Genomic DNA, 17,870 nt, shown 5'->3' with positions numbered 1-17,870 from the left:
GCCCATAGCCATAGTTAGACCACGGTTTGACGTTTTGCTCAGCCCATGTGTCTCTTTCTTTTCCCCTTCCTCGGGCAAGGATCCAGACGAACGACGGTGTCAGCTGCAGTGGTTGCATCAGACCGTTTCACCATTGCCTGGGGCTGAATATTGACGAACGACAATTGTGCCAGGGAATTTAATTTTGGAGAAAAACACAGCTGACCGGGCTTGCGGTTAGGGCTTGTGGCTTTTTGTCTGAATCATTCTGCTACACCTACGAAGTACTCCGTACTTGAAGCGGTGATTATTAGCCGCCGCCGCCGCAGCAGCAGGACTCGTTGCAGCGGAGAAGCGGCTTGGTGTTCAGGCAGGTTTCTCCATGGGTTCGACTTCGCTGATACTCATCTCTTGGCGACCAAGGGAATTTTATCTATATTCTCGTAAAAGTCTGTTTCCTAATTTTAGGACCGTTTCACATGGTTGACAGGGCGCCTGCTGGTCACAGTGATCCATACCATGTGGTCCCAATCGTCCGATGCTTGGACCTCACTCTGCAGTGAGGTATCCGTATCATCGTGGTGTTATCCGAATTTCTTGCCTCGTATCACACTCGGAAACCTTGACGTGGAATCGAGTGGAATGGCTATAGATACTCGGCTCACTATGTTGGGTACAATCTGCCACGCGATGCAAGCTGGACGGCTTCTCCCTCTTCTTGGTAATGGCTGGATGGTGTGGGTGATTGCATATCCGGTACTTAGTCGATAAGTATTGATTGATATCAACATGCGAGCCTCTCTCGGCATAGAGCAGAGTCGCAGGCCGTAGGGTTCATAGCAAGTCAGTCACAGTAAATAATGTTTTGGTATTGCTACCACTTATGTTAGATCTATGATGTAGATACATATATACCCATTGTAGCCTCAGTAACTGAAGTCGGAGTCAAATGCGAACAAGATCAAAAATGAAAATATCAGAGCCCATCCCGCTAAACCCAACCAGATAGATCTTTAGAAGAAGAAAAAGAAAAGAAAAAAGAACAGTGTACTCAACCAACTGCTTTTTGCGACAGTTAAAGAACAGTAAGATCGCGAGTGTTTAATTTTGAACAGGAAAAAAAAAAGGTATATGCCACGAGGACAAGCCGAGATCAACTCGGCGATGCGTGTCCAAGATAGTTGAAGTGAATGCAAAGAAGAGACTCAAATGTACATGTTTAGATCACCATGTCTCCTAGGTAGTCATTAGGTCATTAGTGTTTGATGGTCATCCAAATTTAAACAGAGGAAAACTTACGGCAATATATTGACCAGCTTCCTTCTTATTCTCCCAGAAAAGCTTGGCTTCCTCCTGGTTTAGGTTTCCCTTGGCCATGGCCACATCGACGAGGGCGGCCTCAACACCCTCACCCATGCCCTTCCCGCTGCCGCAGACAAAGACACGCCCGTCAAGAGCGTTGATAACGAACCAGACTAGATCGGCCTGGTGACGGACCTCCTCCTGGACATACTTGCTCTCGCCGCGACGGCTTTGGACGACTGTGCGCACCTTGTCCTCCTCGACACCCCACTCGCCGCTGTAGAGCTCGTCCAGAAGCGAGTCGCGCACTCCCTGCAGCACCCACACCTTGTTGGCACAGTTGGCCGACTGCAGACGTCGCTGGACGAACCCGCGGAAGGGCGCGATACCGACACCAGCGCCGATCAGGAGCATGGGTCCGTCGGACGCGAATCGCTTAGCCAGAGGATTAGCCATGAGTCCGCGGAACATGGGGAGATGAAGATTGAGGGAGCGCGGGTCAAGACCCTTTTGCTCGGCCTCAATCACCTGCCTGGCGAGGCGCTCGAGGTACCCCGATCCGACGCCCGTCCGGAAACCACCCTTCCAGTCATCGGTCTCAGCCACAGATACCGCGATCTCAACGAGCTTGCGGCATTCCGAGCCTTCCCTTTGGCAAGAAATGAGAGGGTCCTGCGACAGAGAGTAGAAGCGAGGCATCAAGGTGTTAAGCACGGAAAGGAGATAATCCAGAGGTGGCTGAGAAGACGGGAATGCATGAAGCAACTGAGACACGGTGATGTATGATCCGGTGCGAAGATCACAGAAGGCTCCCTGGCCTTGCGCTGAAGAAAGGAACATGAGAATCTTCTTCTCGTTGGGCTCGCTGGCATACTCGGCGAGCAGTCGGAAGAGAGGCTTTGTGGGTGGATAACTCTGGATATCGGAGCACCAGCTGAGGAGCTCCCTACGGGTGGTGATGAGATCACGAGCTTGATCATCGCCCCAAATAGTGGGCCACCGGCCCTTAGTGGTGTGCAAGGTGACCTTCTTGTCGCGAATCGACTTGGGAATACCAAGCATGTTGAAAATATCCTCGATCTCCTCTTCCTTGTTCCTGGGACAGACGCCAATTGCACCCCCAACAACAAAGTCCACGTTTCCGCTTTCGGCGGGATAATCGGTCACGTCAATATCGAAATGGAACGTCCGCTTCTCTGCACCGGGCTTGGTAAGTTCGCGTGCATGATATAAGGGTGCTGCATACACGTTGTAGGGTGGGTGTGGCTGGACGAAAGTGGGTGGATGGTCGGCAGAGCCCAGCTTCATATCGACAGCAGAAGCTGGAACAGGAGAGAAGGATACTGTTTTCTCTGGGAGGGGAACAATGTTTGTAAGTTCACTGTCCAGTGTGAGATAGTTGATGTTGAGATTCAATTGCTTGAAAGCTTCGTTGTCTGGAGGGCTGACAACTTCAACCCCCGAAACCGGTCGAGCGATCTTAGTCAACGGCTGGCTACGGCAACATCCACCGCCGCAGCAAAGAGGTTGGACCTTCTGTGTACCCGCAGTGCCAACACTTTCTAGCACCCTTCTCATATCTTCAGAGTTCTGAGAAATGAGGACAGTGGATGCCCGTCTCTGGCGCCCATTGGCGCTGTCATCTGAGGACTTTCGCCGGTCTTGAACATCGGGCTGGGTTTCTTCGAGAGGAGTGAGAGGTGTTGTGGGTGTATCTGAATCAGTCGACGACTCGGTTTGCTGGGAAGGCGAGGAGCCATCGAAGCTCATAGCAGTAATCGATAGTGATCGAACGCGAGGTTCTTCCGGCACCGGGTTGTCCGGATGTGAGGTAGAGGAGACCGGAATGGCTCGATGTTCTCCATTGGAGGAAAGACTAAACTTCGACGCCATGGCCGAGGACAATGTTGGAGGAGAGACGGCGTGAACTAAATATGGCAGCGACAAATTAGCAGCGAGATCAGTCTCAATTGCGATCCGACGAGCGGTTGGAAGGCCAACATACCCATTGGAACGGTCAGAAGATTCCGCAAGTGAAATAAAAGAGGCTCTTGGCGAGAGAAGGTGGTTGAGAGAATAGGATGGGGAGGAGGGAAGATGGCGCTTGACGAGTAGAGACAGGTTGACTGGTCAAGATCTCCAGCAAGTTGAGATGAATGATAAGGTGGTTAATTAAAACCGGCGATTAAGGGACGAATACTGTCTGACTGGGAACAGGATGGGAGCCACAATCGCCGTGGGCATGCAGGAAGAATATGGTCCGCGGAGGAAAGGATTGGGACTCAACCAAGCGAATAATTGTCGGCCGGAGCGAGTGGAATGATGGCGGGAGACGAGAGGCCTGGGGGGCGAAAAACCGATGCCGGGATGGTGGTCCCGCTGGTGCGCTAAGTAATGGTGCGTAATAATAGATAGGTCTTCAGAGATCGAATACCAGCTCCATGACTGCTCAAAATCGACAGTCGGATCAGTTTAGATGCAAAAAAGACGCACATCCAAATCAAGGAATCCTAGAACTGTTATAAATCGAGTGGAAGAAGGTAAAATGCGCGAAGAAAGAATTGGAGTCTTCAAAATCGCCACTTGCAGTCGTCGGTAAGGTGAAGGTATCGTTTCCCTGTTCTGTCCTATCTCGTATTATTGGTATGTAATTCTCCTTCTCGTAATGGAGTCTGGTCTGACTGTGTCTGAGTAGTATCTGGATGTGAAAAGACACTGCTATCGATCTTGTTATGAGTAGATCAGATACCATGAGTCAAACCACCGGTACATGCCCCTACATTTCTATCATGATGTTTTTACTAAGATATAGTTGATCCCCAGATCTGAGGATCTGATCTTGACCACTTCCCCTCATACTAAGATCCGCCTTCTGCAGCTGAGCGGAGAATCCGAGCTGATACTGCAACCAAATAAAGGTCAGATAGTAATCATCAGCAGCTGAATGGATGACTGAGCATACACGAATCTAGCCCAATTATAGTAATCGTTTATCTTGACGGTTGGCATAGCCCATTGAGCACTCGAAGGGCTATAGCAAGGCAGTTGTTCTGATTCTGTAACCGGTCTGTGATAATACGTCTTTACCGTCCATCGATCTAATCTGATCCGGCCGCAAACATCCCTTGGCCCTTGTGATCTTGCAAGCGTACGAAACAATTACGTCGGGTTCTCGGCTGGGATATCACTCTCGCATCAGTCTATTTATCTTTCTCTGAGATATAAATATATATTACCCACTTGAATTACATTAGCGAAATACTGATCACTTGCTTTATATTACCCTGATCCCCATCAGGAAGCCGATCATGTCCATCCGGTGATAAAACGGTTGGGATTTTGGAAGAGACCCTGTCACCCTTCCGGGCGGTTGGTATGTGGGTTATCTGATCCGGAAATGTCCGTATTGCCATTACTTCATTTTTATCTAACCGAACAGCTCGCTTGTTGGTTTCCATCCTGCAAACGAAGTCACTTTTTTTTATGTGGTTTGACTCACCATTATTGTCTCATTATCAGCTGTTAATGGTATACACAGTAGTAGTCCTCTAAAGGCATATGGCAACTCATGATCTCCCTTAGACATCAGTGTATTTGTTGGCATTCCGACTCCATTCATGTGACACGCTACTTCGGAAAGTGGAGACATGCCGATGTCGGATTTGATCATATCAATCAGATAGCGGTGCTTTAGGTCCATACCCCATGCCTGCAATCTGCATCGAAATTATTAGCGGTATGTAAGCATTTAGTTTGAAATTCAGTGATTGATAAAGGACATGCAAGAACATCGAAGCTATCCTCCACATACCCAATAATAAAGGGGAAACATACTATACCATATCACCGCCAGCCATCCCAATACTCCCGAGAGCAGGCTATTATCATCTCGTAATCTTAGAAGGTACATTGACATCAGGCACAAGATGTTATTGTGTGCGCTACATCCTCATTCCTTGACTGAGAGAGTACATCTGGTCGAAGCCAGTTTAATACAGGGGGCAAAGAATCACCAGAAGTAGACGACTTGTGATCTCCCGCAAGATGCAACCCATCAGAAACTATCGACCTCTTCCTCCCAGCCCCAGAAGAGGAGGCGGAACAGATCAACGCTGTCAACATTTTCTCCCTGAATCCCGCCACCAAGGCCTAGGCTCCAATAGTTCCATCGAAGCAACATGCACCAAAACGACGAAACTTGCTCTCTAAGTTAGCTCTAGAGAAAAGAGGGACGAATAGGGACGGTTTTTCCCCTTACACCAGCAGAGACTTAGCTGATCTTCGTCAGTAACCCGATAATCTGGCTTATTATTTACCTACTAGCAGGTATTGGGAGTAGCGGTCTTTCGAATTGTACTGAGATCATAAAGGCGTTTTCTAGAGTACATCTACAAGGTAACAGAAGGTATGCCCACTGGCAAAGTTGGTTAGGATGTCTATAACCTGTCCACGCTGTGCACAGGTACAATATAGGTGCTTGTTAACAGGGCACGGTAAACTGACTCGCAAGGTGGTGGCTCCATATGGTTATTAGTGCTACAGAATGTGAAAAGATGATGATACAAGTGCCCAAATTGATACTAAAACAAGATCTTCAAAGCTGTTACCGGCCTTCTCTTTTCACCAGTGCCACTGGGGCAATAAAAATATATCGTCCCCAGATCACATAATAAACCGATGCAAACGCTACCACCCCAACGTAAATGACAACACCCCAGTTCATCGTTCTGGTATCTACTGTTTTTGTCAAGGGGAAGAAAGAGAAAACGAAGATGGGAAACAAGAAGGCCAAAGAGGCAATATTGATCGCCATGCCGAATCGGCCAAGAGTCCACCGACGAGGCGGCAGGGCCTCCCCGCGCAGACGTTTCAGGAGGACGCAGCCAATTGATAAGATATAGGCCGATATTAGAGATGTGATCGTCAGGGAAATAATGGCGTTGAGGGCAACTTGAGAGCCAATATTGATTAACGAGAGAAGGATGGTAACGGCGAGAGAGACCATGACACTATTGAGCGGGATGTTCCATCCAGGTGTGACCTTGATCGAGATTAGCAACGTTCTCGGAGCGTGGTGTGGAGCTACGAGTATGAGCAAAGAAGCTTACATATGCAAAGAAGGAGGAGAAAGGTAATCCTTGATCACGAGCAAAAGACCAAAGCTGGCGAGATGCTGTTGCAACTTCGGTGATTGTGCTAGCCGTGAGTGTAATGACTAGAACTGCAGTCATTGTGTTCGTTGCTGCATAGCTGTTGGTGGTGTTATAGAAGATTTGGATGAAGGGGTATCCAGTCGGAGTATTCAGGACGCTATTTACGTCCCCGAGCGTAAAGCACAAGGTAACAATCATGACGAGTCCTAGCACTGCATTTACTCCCACGGCAGACATCATTGCTTTTGGAAGTGTCTCTGAAGCATCCTTAATCTCCTCCGCTGTGTATCGATTTTAGTGAGACCCAGAACAATGTAGGATTCTGGATGACGGAAACACCTACACATGTGCACAGAGCAGTCATATCCGATCATGGACGTAATTGTGGTCGAAAGACCGACCAGTGTAGCAGTACCATCGCCACTCCACCCTCCGGCGTTGTTGAACTCTGTGAATACAGCTTTGGGGTTGTTTCGAGGAGCAAGAACCCACAGCGGAATGATAATAGCAAACAACCCGACGACATGGATGATCAGAATGAGCCCTTCGACCATAGGAAGATTCTTGGCTAGGAACGTATTGAAAAAGATTGAGAATGTGGTGATGGCTATGACAAGTAACGTTCCGTGCCATCGCTGAAAGTCATATGTCGGGTCGTTGAGTACAATTAGGCCCTGGATTATTGTGCCAGCGAGAAATGCAATTGACACAATAGCACACTGCCATCCAGTTGCACAGAGCCAACCTGTTCTTTGACATTAGCAGTGCAACTCCCAACTGCGATTGTTCTTGATTTACCAGTGATATAACTCAAGAACTTTTGGCCTCTGCGAGGAGCGAATTCAGACACCCAATGATACTGTCCTCCCGAAGTTGGAGCCCTGTGACCTATCAGTGAGCTAAGAACAGAGAGATAAGTGAAGTTCCAGTACTTACATCGAGGCCATTTCTGCGATACTAGCAAAAACAAGAGAAAACCCTGCGGTGACTATGAGGAAGCCCCAAATCAATCCTGCAGTTCCCCCATCGGTCAGGGCAGAGCTCAGTAATCTATAAGGCATGAGTCAGTTACTTGAATCAAAACCACATGGCGCAGGTGAGGTGACAGACGTCAAGACTACTTCCCACGTGCAGATAAGTGTACAGGCGAAACCGAGAATTGATATGAAACGGAAGTTCCTCTATTTGAAAAGCATCGTTAGAGTGCCTATAAATTTTGCAGTCAGAAGCAACTCACTCGTAGCACTTGAACTCGTCCCAAAGCGCTCATATCCCGTTGATCTGCCACGGTGCCCATGTACTTCGGGGCAACGAGGCCCTTTGAAGCATATCCGGACCCTTGAGCACAGTCATCATGCATCTGATCTTCGTTAATGTTGTCTCCTAATTGGCTGTCTTGCGGTGCCATAGCGATCAGGAGGAGACAGGCCCTCGAAGAGATTCAGATTTCACCCGTCAATACCACATTGAGGTCAGTTTAGCCGCATACAGCTCGGATTTCAAGCGAGCACTTCTTCTTTGATAAAGAAAGCTTTTGACTCTGCACTTGTTTGCATCAGATGGAAAAAGCCGGTTCAGAAGCACGGAGCAGACATAAACCAATAAAGTCCATTTTTGAAGCAAGGAGAACGGTCAAGGTGTCCAGCCATGTGGGAAGGAGAGCAGAGACCTAAAGTAGGCTGGAGACTGATGGGACGCACCAGTGCAACATTGCATAATTATGTATCCCTGCATCAACTGCTTCGAGAAAGTACACGATCGTAGTAATACCTCATTGTGCTCTTTTAGAATATGACGGCGATCCGTTGAATGCACTCTGGGTTTGAGTTGTGGTTTCTTTTGCTGAAAGGCACCTTGCATGATGCCAAGGGGTACAGGGAGCCATAACAAACGACCAGGCCAAAGAGGGAAAAGAAAGTTGAGTCTCCATTCCATTTTCCATTGAGTTTAAGCAAGAATGCCGTACTTGTGTGTTTTGAAGGGTGTGTACTGTGTTGGTTTCCGATTTATCCCAAGTGCAAGCTGACTTTGATGAGAAATGTGTGGCCATGTCCCAGCGCGCCCAAAAAGTGACAAGGAGGCAGACTACCAAGTACCAAGCTTGTATCAAGTAGTTAGAGCTCACATCCCCCACGTAGCCTTTGTGTAACATATCTGTCTATCTGGTCATATGGTGATCACACGGTCATCCCCTTTCGCCAGATTCAGCAGCAGTCTTTTCACTTTTGTTCCGACGGTGAGGACAATAATAAAGACCCAGCAGTCAGCATCAGAAAAGATAGTGAAAAAGAAAGATCAAACAAGGCGACCATATTTGGCTGAAACCACGAGACCGGCTCAAAGCCTCCAATACAGCACCTGCCACCCTGGCTAGAGGTGCAGCCTGCAAGTTCCCCCTTGGTTGAGCTTAATCACTCGGTGTAAACGGTAGATGTGGCTTGCGAAGGAGATCGATGATGGTCATCGAATACAGTCCCAGCGCGCAGAGACACAAAATGTCTCGTCTCCTCACGTCGTTGTGTGCTCGAAATTGAGTCACTTTCCCACATGGCTCTTCTTCCTTTCCCTCGTTTGATCGAGTCGTCCAGTCAAGTATGGATGATCCTGCCTCATCACAGCCCATCCCACTGGCTGCAGGCGTTGCTTTTTCTCTCCTGCACCGATCCATCGACGGGATTTGTCTGAAAGCAATGCTGTTTGTGTGACAAATGGAGTCTTGAGACCTGCCAGCCACGACTTGCTCTTCATGCGTGCACCACATACCTGATAGGACTTTCTTTCCCCTTGGTTGAGGAAGGATGACCAGCCAAAATAGAAATAATCATGCGTCTGCCCATAAAACTGCCTGCATTGAGTCAAATTTGAGAGATTCCTTTAAGAGAATTTTAAAAAAAAAAATTAGTCGCCGTCATCAATGCGTTTGTTTGCCATGGTCAATATCCCTCCTTTCTCCAGCTGAGCTCCATCTTGAGCTTCATGCTGCGATGGGCCCGTACGTTCCTCCTGGACAGTCGCCGCCATTCCAGGTGGTGGATGACCTGCACCATGGCGCCTGGATCATCATAACGGCCGCCTTGGGATTGGTGGTCTCCTTGGTCTGCCTATTCATTCGAGTCTATGTGCGACTGGCACTTTGTCCTCCTTTCGCATCTGATGACTATGTCTTGCTTGGAGCAACTGTAAGCTTCTGAATCCTAACTGTCAACATGTACTAGCATGGACTGATCTCGTCCATCATGTCTTCAGCTTATCGCAATAATACAATCCTCACTTGTCTTTGAGGCTGCATCGCAGGGGTTCGGGACATCGATCAAGCTGCTAGAACAATATCAAATCGATAAGATCCAGACGGTAAGTAAAGCCCAGCTGCAAGTCGCAAGACCCAACGGTGCATGTTTCCATCTTTTAACACCACAATTTCAGTTGATCACAGTCAGCGATGTTCTCTACCTTATCACAATCTATGTCTCCAAGTGCTGTGTTGTAGGCATTTACCTACGTCTCACCCCGCAGAAAGTCCACAATCGAATTTCATGGGCTACTCTCGTCCTGTGCACCCTATGGATCATTCCGAGTGCCTTCATCCTCGCTATTAACTGCGAGATGAATCGGCCTTGGACGACCTCAGGAGGGCAGTGCCGACATCTGGTAAGCAGCCTCGAGAAATTTTCAAGGAAACATTGCACCGGGGACATACTGATTCATACGAATGGAGCGCAGCTCGAACGATGGGCATTCATCACGGCAATGGACATACTAACCGAACTAATCCTCTTCGCTCTAGCAGTCACATTGCTCCAGGGCCTCTTCATGCCCGTCAGGCGCAAATTCACCATTGGCTCTGCTTTTTTCTTCAGGCTCCCGTAAGTCTATCCCAAGGCTGTGATACACACAACCAAAGACCACTGACCAAACTACAAGCCTAATCATCTTCTCCGTCTTCCACATATACACCCTGAAGGGCCACTATCATTCCCCCGATCCCACTCTCTCCGTCGTGACCTCCAAGATCTGGTCCCAGGTCGAACTCAACTACGCCCTCACCGCGTGCAGCGTATTCTGCCTGCGCCCTTTCATGGCAGCCGTAAGCACCAACTACGGTACAGCCGGGGATTCGAACCTGAAGAACAGCAATGCCTCCGGCACGCCGAAGGGTGATAGCTCCGCGTCCAAATCCCAGGGCGGTTCTGCGTCTGCGCCACGGACAAGAGTCGGTCTCCCGGGAGAAGAGAGAAGGACATGGCGGTCCTTGTGGTGGGAGCAGATGAAGAAGGAGAAGAACCGGGGGGATTGCGAGAAGGGGCACCAGGTGACAGGGGGTCTTGCTTCTGATCAAGCGGCCACGGAAACCATTGAACTGGTGGAACAACAGGGGATAATCACCGCGGAATGTGCCAGGGGCTCCAAAATGATCATCCGGAAGGATGTCCAGTACTCGGTTGAATATAATCGAAAGAAATCGGATGCAAGTCTGAGTACCGAAGCACAAGGTTGGGATCGTTATCTCGGTAGCGGTCCATGAATCTGCATCTTGTACTAAAAACAACCGTTTCCTTATAAGTTGCGATACTCGTTGAAGGAAGGGATAGATTTGTAGGGAAAATCGATGGGATATTTTAGCATCCCCATGCGAGATGATACTTCTCTAGTATCAGTAACTCAATTTTCAACGATGGGAGAAATAGAACTGCCAGAGTTGTTCTCTCCGAATGTACATATGTCAAACGCCAATTCGCCAGAATGCAAATTACAACTTGTGATCAAGAGACGAAAGGGGATATATACGGAAGTGTAGTTTCAGAATCAGACTACGTACGAGTTGATGGACGCTTGAATGGATGGGCTTCCGTATTCCTGTAAAGGTATTAGCCAAGTTCAGTTCTCCGCGAAAATAATAGCCAGCACATACAGCACGTATTCATCGAGGCTGACAAGATCTGGCTCGGAGAATATCAGATAGAAATACTTCAAAGTCTCTGCCAGCCAGAAACTTTCCATATAGTCCAATTGGGCGGAATGCGCGTTCCGCACGTCATCGATTGCTGCATGGGCATACTTGGTCCGGGTCATCTTCTCAATGTTTTGAAACATCCTCCACGCATCGTCCTGAAGTTTTTTGTCGCCAGTGATTCGGTACATGATGAACACGGACTCGATAGCCTCAGGCCTAGAACATGTTAGCAAGACTGTGTTCGGGATCCATCGGTTGTCTGCATACCGTAACAAATATCGGCCATCCGAGACTTCTGTCACGCCTGGCTGAAGTCCCTTCTCCTTGATGATTGCTTTGGCCTCCTTCACAGTATCGTCCGCCTTTGAACCTCGGGCCAGACGCCGCCTCACATCCTGATACCACTGCTGCTCATCCCATTCACAGGATTCCATGCTTTGACATGGGCTAACCTGCAAAGTTTCCGGCATGATACCGGTAGGCATGACATCATATGCCCAAATGCAACCATCTGTCAGCTTTCGTGCAATCGACAGCTCTTCTGGACGGTCAAAGACCTTGGCACCAATCCCCACAGTGCCTCCGAAGAAACATTTCAGGTGCTCCCATTGAGGCTCCGGATGGATCTTGGTTGAAACACTTGTGTGAACATTCCCAGCGAATAGGATATCTTGGCCGTCCTTTGTCATTGGACGAAAGAGCAGGTACTTCTTGATCGAGTCCATGGAGGCGGCATACATCTTTTGAAATTGGTTTGTCTGAGCGCCCAGTAACATGTGTTCTTTAGGAAGATATTCGTATGTCGAGTCGGCCATTCCACCAATGGTAAATCGAGGGTCGGTGAATTCTAAATCAATCGCATTGACCATCATCGGCCATAAGCCTGGGATCTTAGTGCGATTCTGGGCGTCCTCGAGAAGGTTCATTATCCGCTGAACAGCATCGTAGTACTTAGGGTCCTTTGTCAGCTGGGATAATCTGGTGAACTCCAGGTTCAGAGATCCCAGTTCCGCAAGAATGGTATTTCGGCTAGGTTGAATGGCTAAGCCTTGTGCCGACCTGTGGCCTAGTCAACAAAATCCTTCCGGACACAAAGGCGGAGATTGGGATTTGGTAGTTCCAGTCGCTTGCTTTCAGAAGAAAAGGACGGAATGCGACAAGTTTCCTTACCTGGTCCATTGCCAGCGGGACTGTGGCATTCTATTCTTCGTGTCAAACGCAGCGTAGATCATGTCAGCTAGTTCTACTGCCTTCTTCAAGAGAATCGGATATCGTCCGTCGGTTAAGTCGTAGGCGCCGAGCAGTCCCCCTACGTATCGGATTATGGTTTCAAATACATTGATCTGAGTAGCGTCGGTCATTGTAAAATCGATCTTCTCCAGCGCATGCAGCGCGTCTTGGAACTCATCTTCCATACCCATGATAACCAGCGAGTCAAGGGCGTCGACCAGAGTAGCAGCCCAACCGGCAAATGTATTCCGATGGCGAGCACTTAGGGGTGACAGCTCATCACGCAGCCAGGCATGCGTCTTGTATCCTTTCCAGGCATGTTCAAAGGCTTCCTTAACAACTTTCTGTCTATTGACCCTCTTTCTCCGACCCAACCATGACTCGCTCGGGAAATCGTGCTGAATGCGAGGAATCGGAGAGGGCGCAGATGTAGGGAGCGGAATGAAACTGGATACAGGGTGCTTCTCAGCATGTTTCGTCCAGCGCATGCGGTTCTCGCTCTGGGGAGGGTGTGGGAGATATTCAGCGGAAGCATTTGTAAGAGGAGGTTCCGCGCCAGGCGGCAGACTAGAAAAAAGCAAGTATATTAGGAATATTGAGAGAATTGCTGGCAAGACAAGTCTCCTGCGAACGAAAACCATGGCGATAAGTAATACGGCGCTCTATCAGTCGAAGCTCGTCAGGTCTAACAAGGAGAGGGCTGAGCAGTTGAAAGCTCAAAATCAATTGAAAACGAGGAGGGACAGCATTTGGATATACTGTTGCAGCATTGCCTAAGCAAGAGAGATATTCCTATGTAGTAGAAATCGAGTAAAGCGCAGCATTTGGAGGTGTATGAGGGACGAGACCTTCAAGGGAGGGGAGAGGAACTTTGTATATGCGCGGTTGCACACACGACAAGTCGACAGCTCTCTTGTAAAGTGGAGTCATAAAGGTCTCTGCGCCATGATCGCCCTTGTTTCGGAAACCTCTTGATAAATCATTGGAGGACAAAAGGATGGATTATTATTTAGCTAAATCAGCAAAGTACGAAGTGGTGCTCGAAATTTGGAGTAAGGGGAATCAAATATAGATAGACCTCCTGGTCCCCGCAATGACCTCGAATCTTGACTTCTTGAGCTTGCTGGGCCCCTGTCCCTTCAGATTTAAGAACCCTTAAGGCTTAAAAGCGGGAAACAAGGGGTCTGCACTCTGCAGTTGTTGGCGTGGAAACTGGCAATATTGAACTGTCAAATAGGATTCATCGAGTTGGAGAACTTGACGGCAAGCATGTCAATCGAATGAACAGATCGTCTTATTGCGTAAGACAGGTGGTCCCCTAAACCCTAAGACCCTAAAGGGTCTGGAGAACTTGCGAAGTTGCGAGAAGCAAGTAAAGTTCTGGGCCCAGTGGGTGCAGGTATTCTATTCTCGAGGTGACCATCACAAACCAGTGAGCATTGGGCATCTGACCAGTTGATCCAGACTAGAGACACTCTTACGAGTCCCGCATCTTGGCATGACCGGAAATAAATGGTGTTGATTTATCCTTGATCCTTTGAATCTCAAAATAGAAAGACTCAAATGCTTCGAGATGCCGCCTAGTATGTCGAAAAGGGGTTTCTAGCGCCATAGACACATCCCTGCATGTAGCATTCTTATGAATGAGAGATGGTATCATGGTAGTAGTGTTAGGGTGGAGGAGCATACGTAGTATATGGCTGATAGGAGGCTGGTCCCAAGCATCCTTCAATAGTTTGCTTTGTTTGATTTGTTGATGCCTTGACACCTTGACATCTGAGCAGTGGATTTGCTAGTAACATCACCATTTAGACAGGATACCCTCAATTTTCCGTATCGATATCAATAAATTATAGCTACCATTATTTTCAAGGTGAAGGCCACTACCTCCTATACTGGCAAACTCTGCCAAATCTGGAATAATATTTTCTTTTGGAATTTGCGGCCTCTGATAGGTTGCCGGTAACACATCAGGTACTCCTCGGCCATAGGAAGTTGACTACACAGTACATACGTGCTAACAAAGGAAGTGAATTTCGAGAGTCTATGGACTCGTATCTCGTTATAAGGCTGTGCTAGGGCTTTGTAATTGGAGAGTATCCTGCGCAGGGCCGCTAGCCGTGTCCCCTGTTTTGAAGCCTACGGCATCGAGATACTCTGAGCATTTGATAATAGCGATACCCATTTCGTCTTTCATGAATAGCGTGCTTGATACAAGGGACATTGCATTTTCTCGATCGGTCTTCTAGTCGGTGCTCGTCATTTGTTAGAAACCCTCTACGCCTGACATACAAAATGCCTATCACAGGGTATGTGCGGCTTGGGCTTCATTTAGCTATCTGATATTAACAGCCCCCGCAGAGTCTTCTTCATCCCATCAACTCCAAATTCGGCAACAGCGTTTGCGACTGTTACAGAACGTCTGCACTCTGCTGTGGCAGATGAGCCTCTCGCAATCGGCCGGTGGGCCTTGGAGCACAAATTGATGAGGGACACCCCCTCCTGTCTACCTGGATCGACACCGCAACGATCAGCTCAGCCCAGATACATGCAGTTCCTGTCACTATCCTACTACCCCAATCATGGCTTCATCTACACCTCACCAAACCCCGAAACCCCCGGTCTGAATGGCGGGAACAACTCTAACGCTACTGCTCCTCCAGGTGCAACGCAGCCCGCACATCCTGGGACGCCCAATTCAGCTCCCGCAGAAGGCTCTGGATTGGTGATGGCTACTGTACCCCTGCCGTCGTGCGGGACACTATTCAAGCATTTTGTCTACGCATGCCAGCCCTTCTGGTGCCATCGGCATACGGTCGCTGTCCCCGGAGGCACGGTCTACGATGTCGGCGACTTCCGAGTACGTATCGGCGATGTGCGTCAGACACAGCCAGCGGTACGGCCCCGAGGTACCGTCGTAGAAATAGAGTGGAGGGGTCCGTCACTGGTGACGTCGATCTCGACCCAGTATTCCCAGTCTCGAAGAGGATCCAGCCTTTCCCAGACTGACAGTTCTGCTGGTGACCACGACTCTGCGATTGATCTCGCGATGTTCAGCAGCATCGAGGACACAGATGTTGATGCCGAATATGTTGCGACTGCCGCACTGATCCGCGAGTTCTGGTCCAAGCTAGGCATTGATGGGGCACGCGAAGCAATTCTCGTGCCAGACGTGGGAAAAGAGGTGAAAAAGCAATTAAGGAAGCTGAAACAGCAAGAGAAGGGAGGAGATTGGTCGCCAACTAATGATAATGGTGATATGGTGCGTACAGATGAAGATCCAGACCCTGATGCAGGAACGGACTTGGCGAGACAATTCATGGAGATCTTCAGATTCAATAGATAAGAATGAGCATGTGGGGGCTGCATGTGCATGTGCGTTGTCAGAAAACCCTTTTTGTGAAATGTGACCATCTGTATGCTTCCATCGAACCCGTGTAGTATCATTAAGAAGGATCTTTATAGATGAATAGTCCTGTGGCATTATTGAGTTGATACAGTCTGCAAGCCGAGCGTGCTGCACAAGTCAAGCGAGACTCAATTATCTGGAGTTACGATGAATGTTCAAATCCTGAACCATTCCAACCTCTGGAATGAATTTTTCTCAAGCGAGGGTTGAAACTCAATTAAAAGCCAAGCTGATAGGTGAACAGGGGCGAATCGTGGTGACAAGAGGCAGACGGAGAATAAGCACATCAAATAGAGAAGAGCAGAAAACAGAACCAAACACACCGGGGAATAAGAGGCCCGATGGTCCAACTCTTACTGAGGCGTTTCATCATCATGTAGATTCATACATAAATCCAGAAGTTCCAGCAAGAAATGATATTCAAGAAGAGAAGAGCCGCTACAGCCGTCTAAGCTGTACTCAAATCCATCAACTACAGGCAAAGGTGAAAATCGTGACGGGACGAGATGACATGGTTTATTGACACCAGACTAACTGAAATGAACACACCGACCAGAATAGGACGCTTATTTTTGCATCATGAGCTGGACGAACTCGTTGTCTAGGAATAGTTAGCCGTCAGGTCCGCTCCACATAGTTTGAATCGCAAGGGTCAACATACAATCAATCCGGCCGTCACCATCCTGATCCGCCTCACGGATCATCTCATCAACCTCGTCATCGGTAAGCTTCTCACCGATCGAAGTCATCACGTGGCGCAGCTCCGCGGCGGAAATGAAACCGTTGTTGTCACGATCGAAAACCTTGAAAGCCTCTCGGATTTCCTCCTCAGAGTCGGTATCCTTCATCTTCCGAGCCATCATGGTGAGGAACTCTGAACGCGGGTCAATATATATTCATCTCTCTGAGTGATTCGGGTGGGAAGTATCGCATACCGGGAAAATCAATGGTGCCGTTGTTGTCGGCATCAACCTCATTGATCATGTCCTGGAGCTCCGACTCGGAAGGGTTCTGGCCCAGAGAGCGCATAACGGTACCCAACTCCTTGGTGGTGATCTGGCCTGCAGGTCGACGAGAAATACATCAGCAAACATGGATCGCTTCCTTTACGGAGAATAGAAATATCGGTGGCCGGAAGTAGTCGCATAGAAGGTGGTTCTTGGAAGAGAAGGCCGAACTAACCATCACCATCCTTGTCCTGTACAGATCGGAGAATCCCATGTAAGTGAATGCCTTCAAGAACATAACATGGCCCGAATTTCACTCATAGACCATTCGAGAATTAGGCAGGATCACTTACGAAAAGAGAGAAGGCCTCCTTGTACTCGGAAACCTGCTCCTCGGTCAAAGAATCGGCCTGAAAATCAAGCAGTCAGCAACTTTGATCAAAACTTCATGTAGGTAGATCTGCCCCGCAAAGTGGGGGATTCTCAGCAGAACTGGGAAGAGCAAGTATGGGTTAATGCATACCATTGTGAAAATTTGTTGGAAATAATTTGCAAGTGCGAGAGGAATAGAATTCAACAGAAGTCCAGAACGACAAGGATGCAAAACGGATGGATAGCCGGTGGTTTGGTCGGAGCAGTGATGAGGAAGAGCAAGCGTTGTTTAAGGGGAACTTGAGCCAAGTCGACAATAATAAACGGGACCCGCCAGAGAACAAGCCTGGCGGCCTAGGTGCCTGGTAAACCAGGCAGTCGCTTACGTGACCTGCTAAAGCCACATGGTGGTCAAAGCGCCTGGAAAGAGGGCTGAAGGGCTGAAGGTCGAGTATATTACTAGCATCAGCCACCAATCACCATCCCATCAACTTCATGGCCTTAGTCCATAGTTAGTCTGGGCAATA

General features: G+C 48.6%; 6 protein-coding genes across 6 annotated transcripts; 2 read left to right on the top strand and 4 right to left on the bottom strand.

The window, feature by feature from the left end:
* Positions 1-1,248: 1,248 nt before the first annotated feature.
* On the bottom strand, positions 1,249-3,174 carry ACLA_049320 (FAD binding domain protein; the record flags this gene model as incomplete). The annotated part of the gene is made up of 1 exon (XM_001271885.1): positions 1,249-3,174. One exon carries the CDS (start codon positions 3,172-3,174, stop codon positions 1,249-1,251), a length of 1,926 nt encoding a protein of 641 aa, XP_001271886.1.
* Positions 3,175-5,884: 2,710 nt separating this feature from the next.
* On the bottom strand, positions 5,885-7,842 carry ACLA_049310 (putative GABA permease; the record flags this gene model as incomplete). The annotated part of the gene is made up of 7 exons (XM_001271884.1): positions 5,885-6,322; positions 6,390-6,715; positions 6,778-7,179; positions 7,233-7,315; positions 7,371-7,484; positions 7,545-7,615; positions 7,672-7,842. 7 exons carry the CDS (start codon positions 7,840-7,842, stop codon positions 5,885-5,887), a joined length of 1,605 nt encoding a protein of 534 aa, XP_001271885.1.
* A 1,576-nt stretch (positions 7,843-9,418) lies between these two features.
* On the top strand, positions 9,419-10,956 carry ACLA_049300 (uncharacterized protein; the record flags this gene model as incomplete). The annotated part of the gene is made up of 4 exons (XM_001271883.1): positions 9,419-9,613; positions 9,681-10,082; positions 10,155-10,297; positions 10,356-10,956. The coding sequence occupies 4 exons, from the start codon at positions 9,419-9,421 to the stop codon at positions 10,954-10,956; spliced, it is 1,341 nt and encodes a 446-aa protein (XP_001271884.1).
* A 286-nt stretch (positions 10,957-11,242) lies between these two features.
* Positions 11,243-13,545, bottom strand: ACLA_049290 (glycoside hydrolase family 47 protein; the record flags this gene model as incomplete). The annotated part of the gene is made up of 5 exons (XM_001271882.1): positions 11,243-11,288; positions 11,344-11,601; positions 11,653-12,444; positions 12,556-13,182; positions 13,511-13,545. 5 exons carry the CDS (start codon positions 13,543-13,545, stop codon positions 11,243-11,245), a joined length of 1,758 nt encoding a protein of 585 aa, XP_001271883.1.
* Positions 13,546-14,910: 1,365 nt separating this feature from the next.
* On the top strand, positions 14,911-15,961 carry ACLA_049280 (uncharacterized protein; the record flags this gene model as incomplete). Its single annotated transcript, XM_001271881.1, has 2 exons — positions 14,911-14,924; positions 14,977-15,961. 2 exons carry the CDS (start codon positions 14,911-14,913, stop codon positions 15,959-15,961), a joined length of 999 nt encoding a protein of 332 aa, XP_001271882.1.
* Positions 15,962-16,590: 629 nt separating this feature from the next.
* Positions 16,591-17,497, bottom strand: ACLA_049270 (calmodulin; the record flags this gene model as incomplete). Its single annotated transcript, XM_001271880.1, has 6 exons — positions 16,591-16,625; positions 16,686-16,898; positions 16,960-17,085; positions 17,207-17,222; positions 17,325-17,381; positions 17,495-17,497. 6 exons carry the CDS (start codon positions 17,495-17,497, stop codon positions 16,591-16,593), a joined length of 450 nt encoding a protein of 149 aa, XP_001271881.1.
* Positions 17,498-17,870: the final 373 nt, after the last annotated feature.

The sequence above is a fragment of the Aspergillus clavatus genome, genomic scaffold, assembly GCF_000002715.2.
Source record: "Aspergillus clavatus NRRL 1 1099423829800 genomic scaffold, whole genome shotgun sequence".
NCBI lineage: Eukaryota > Fungi > Ascomycota > Eurotiomycetes > Eurotiales > Aspergillaceae > Aspergillus > Aspergillus clavatus.
This window is presented reverse-complemented; position numbering and strand designations above follow the sequence as displayed.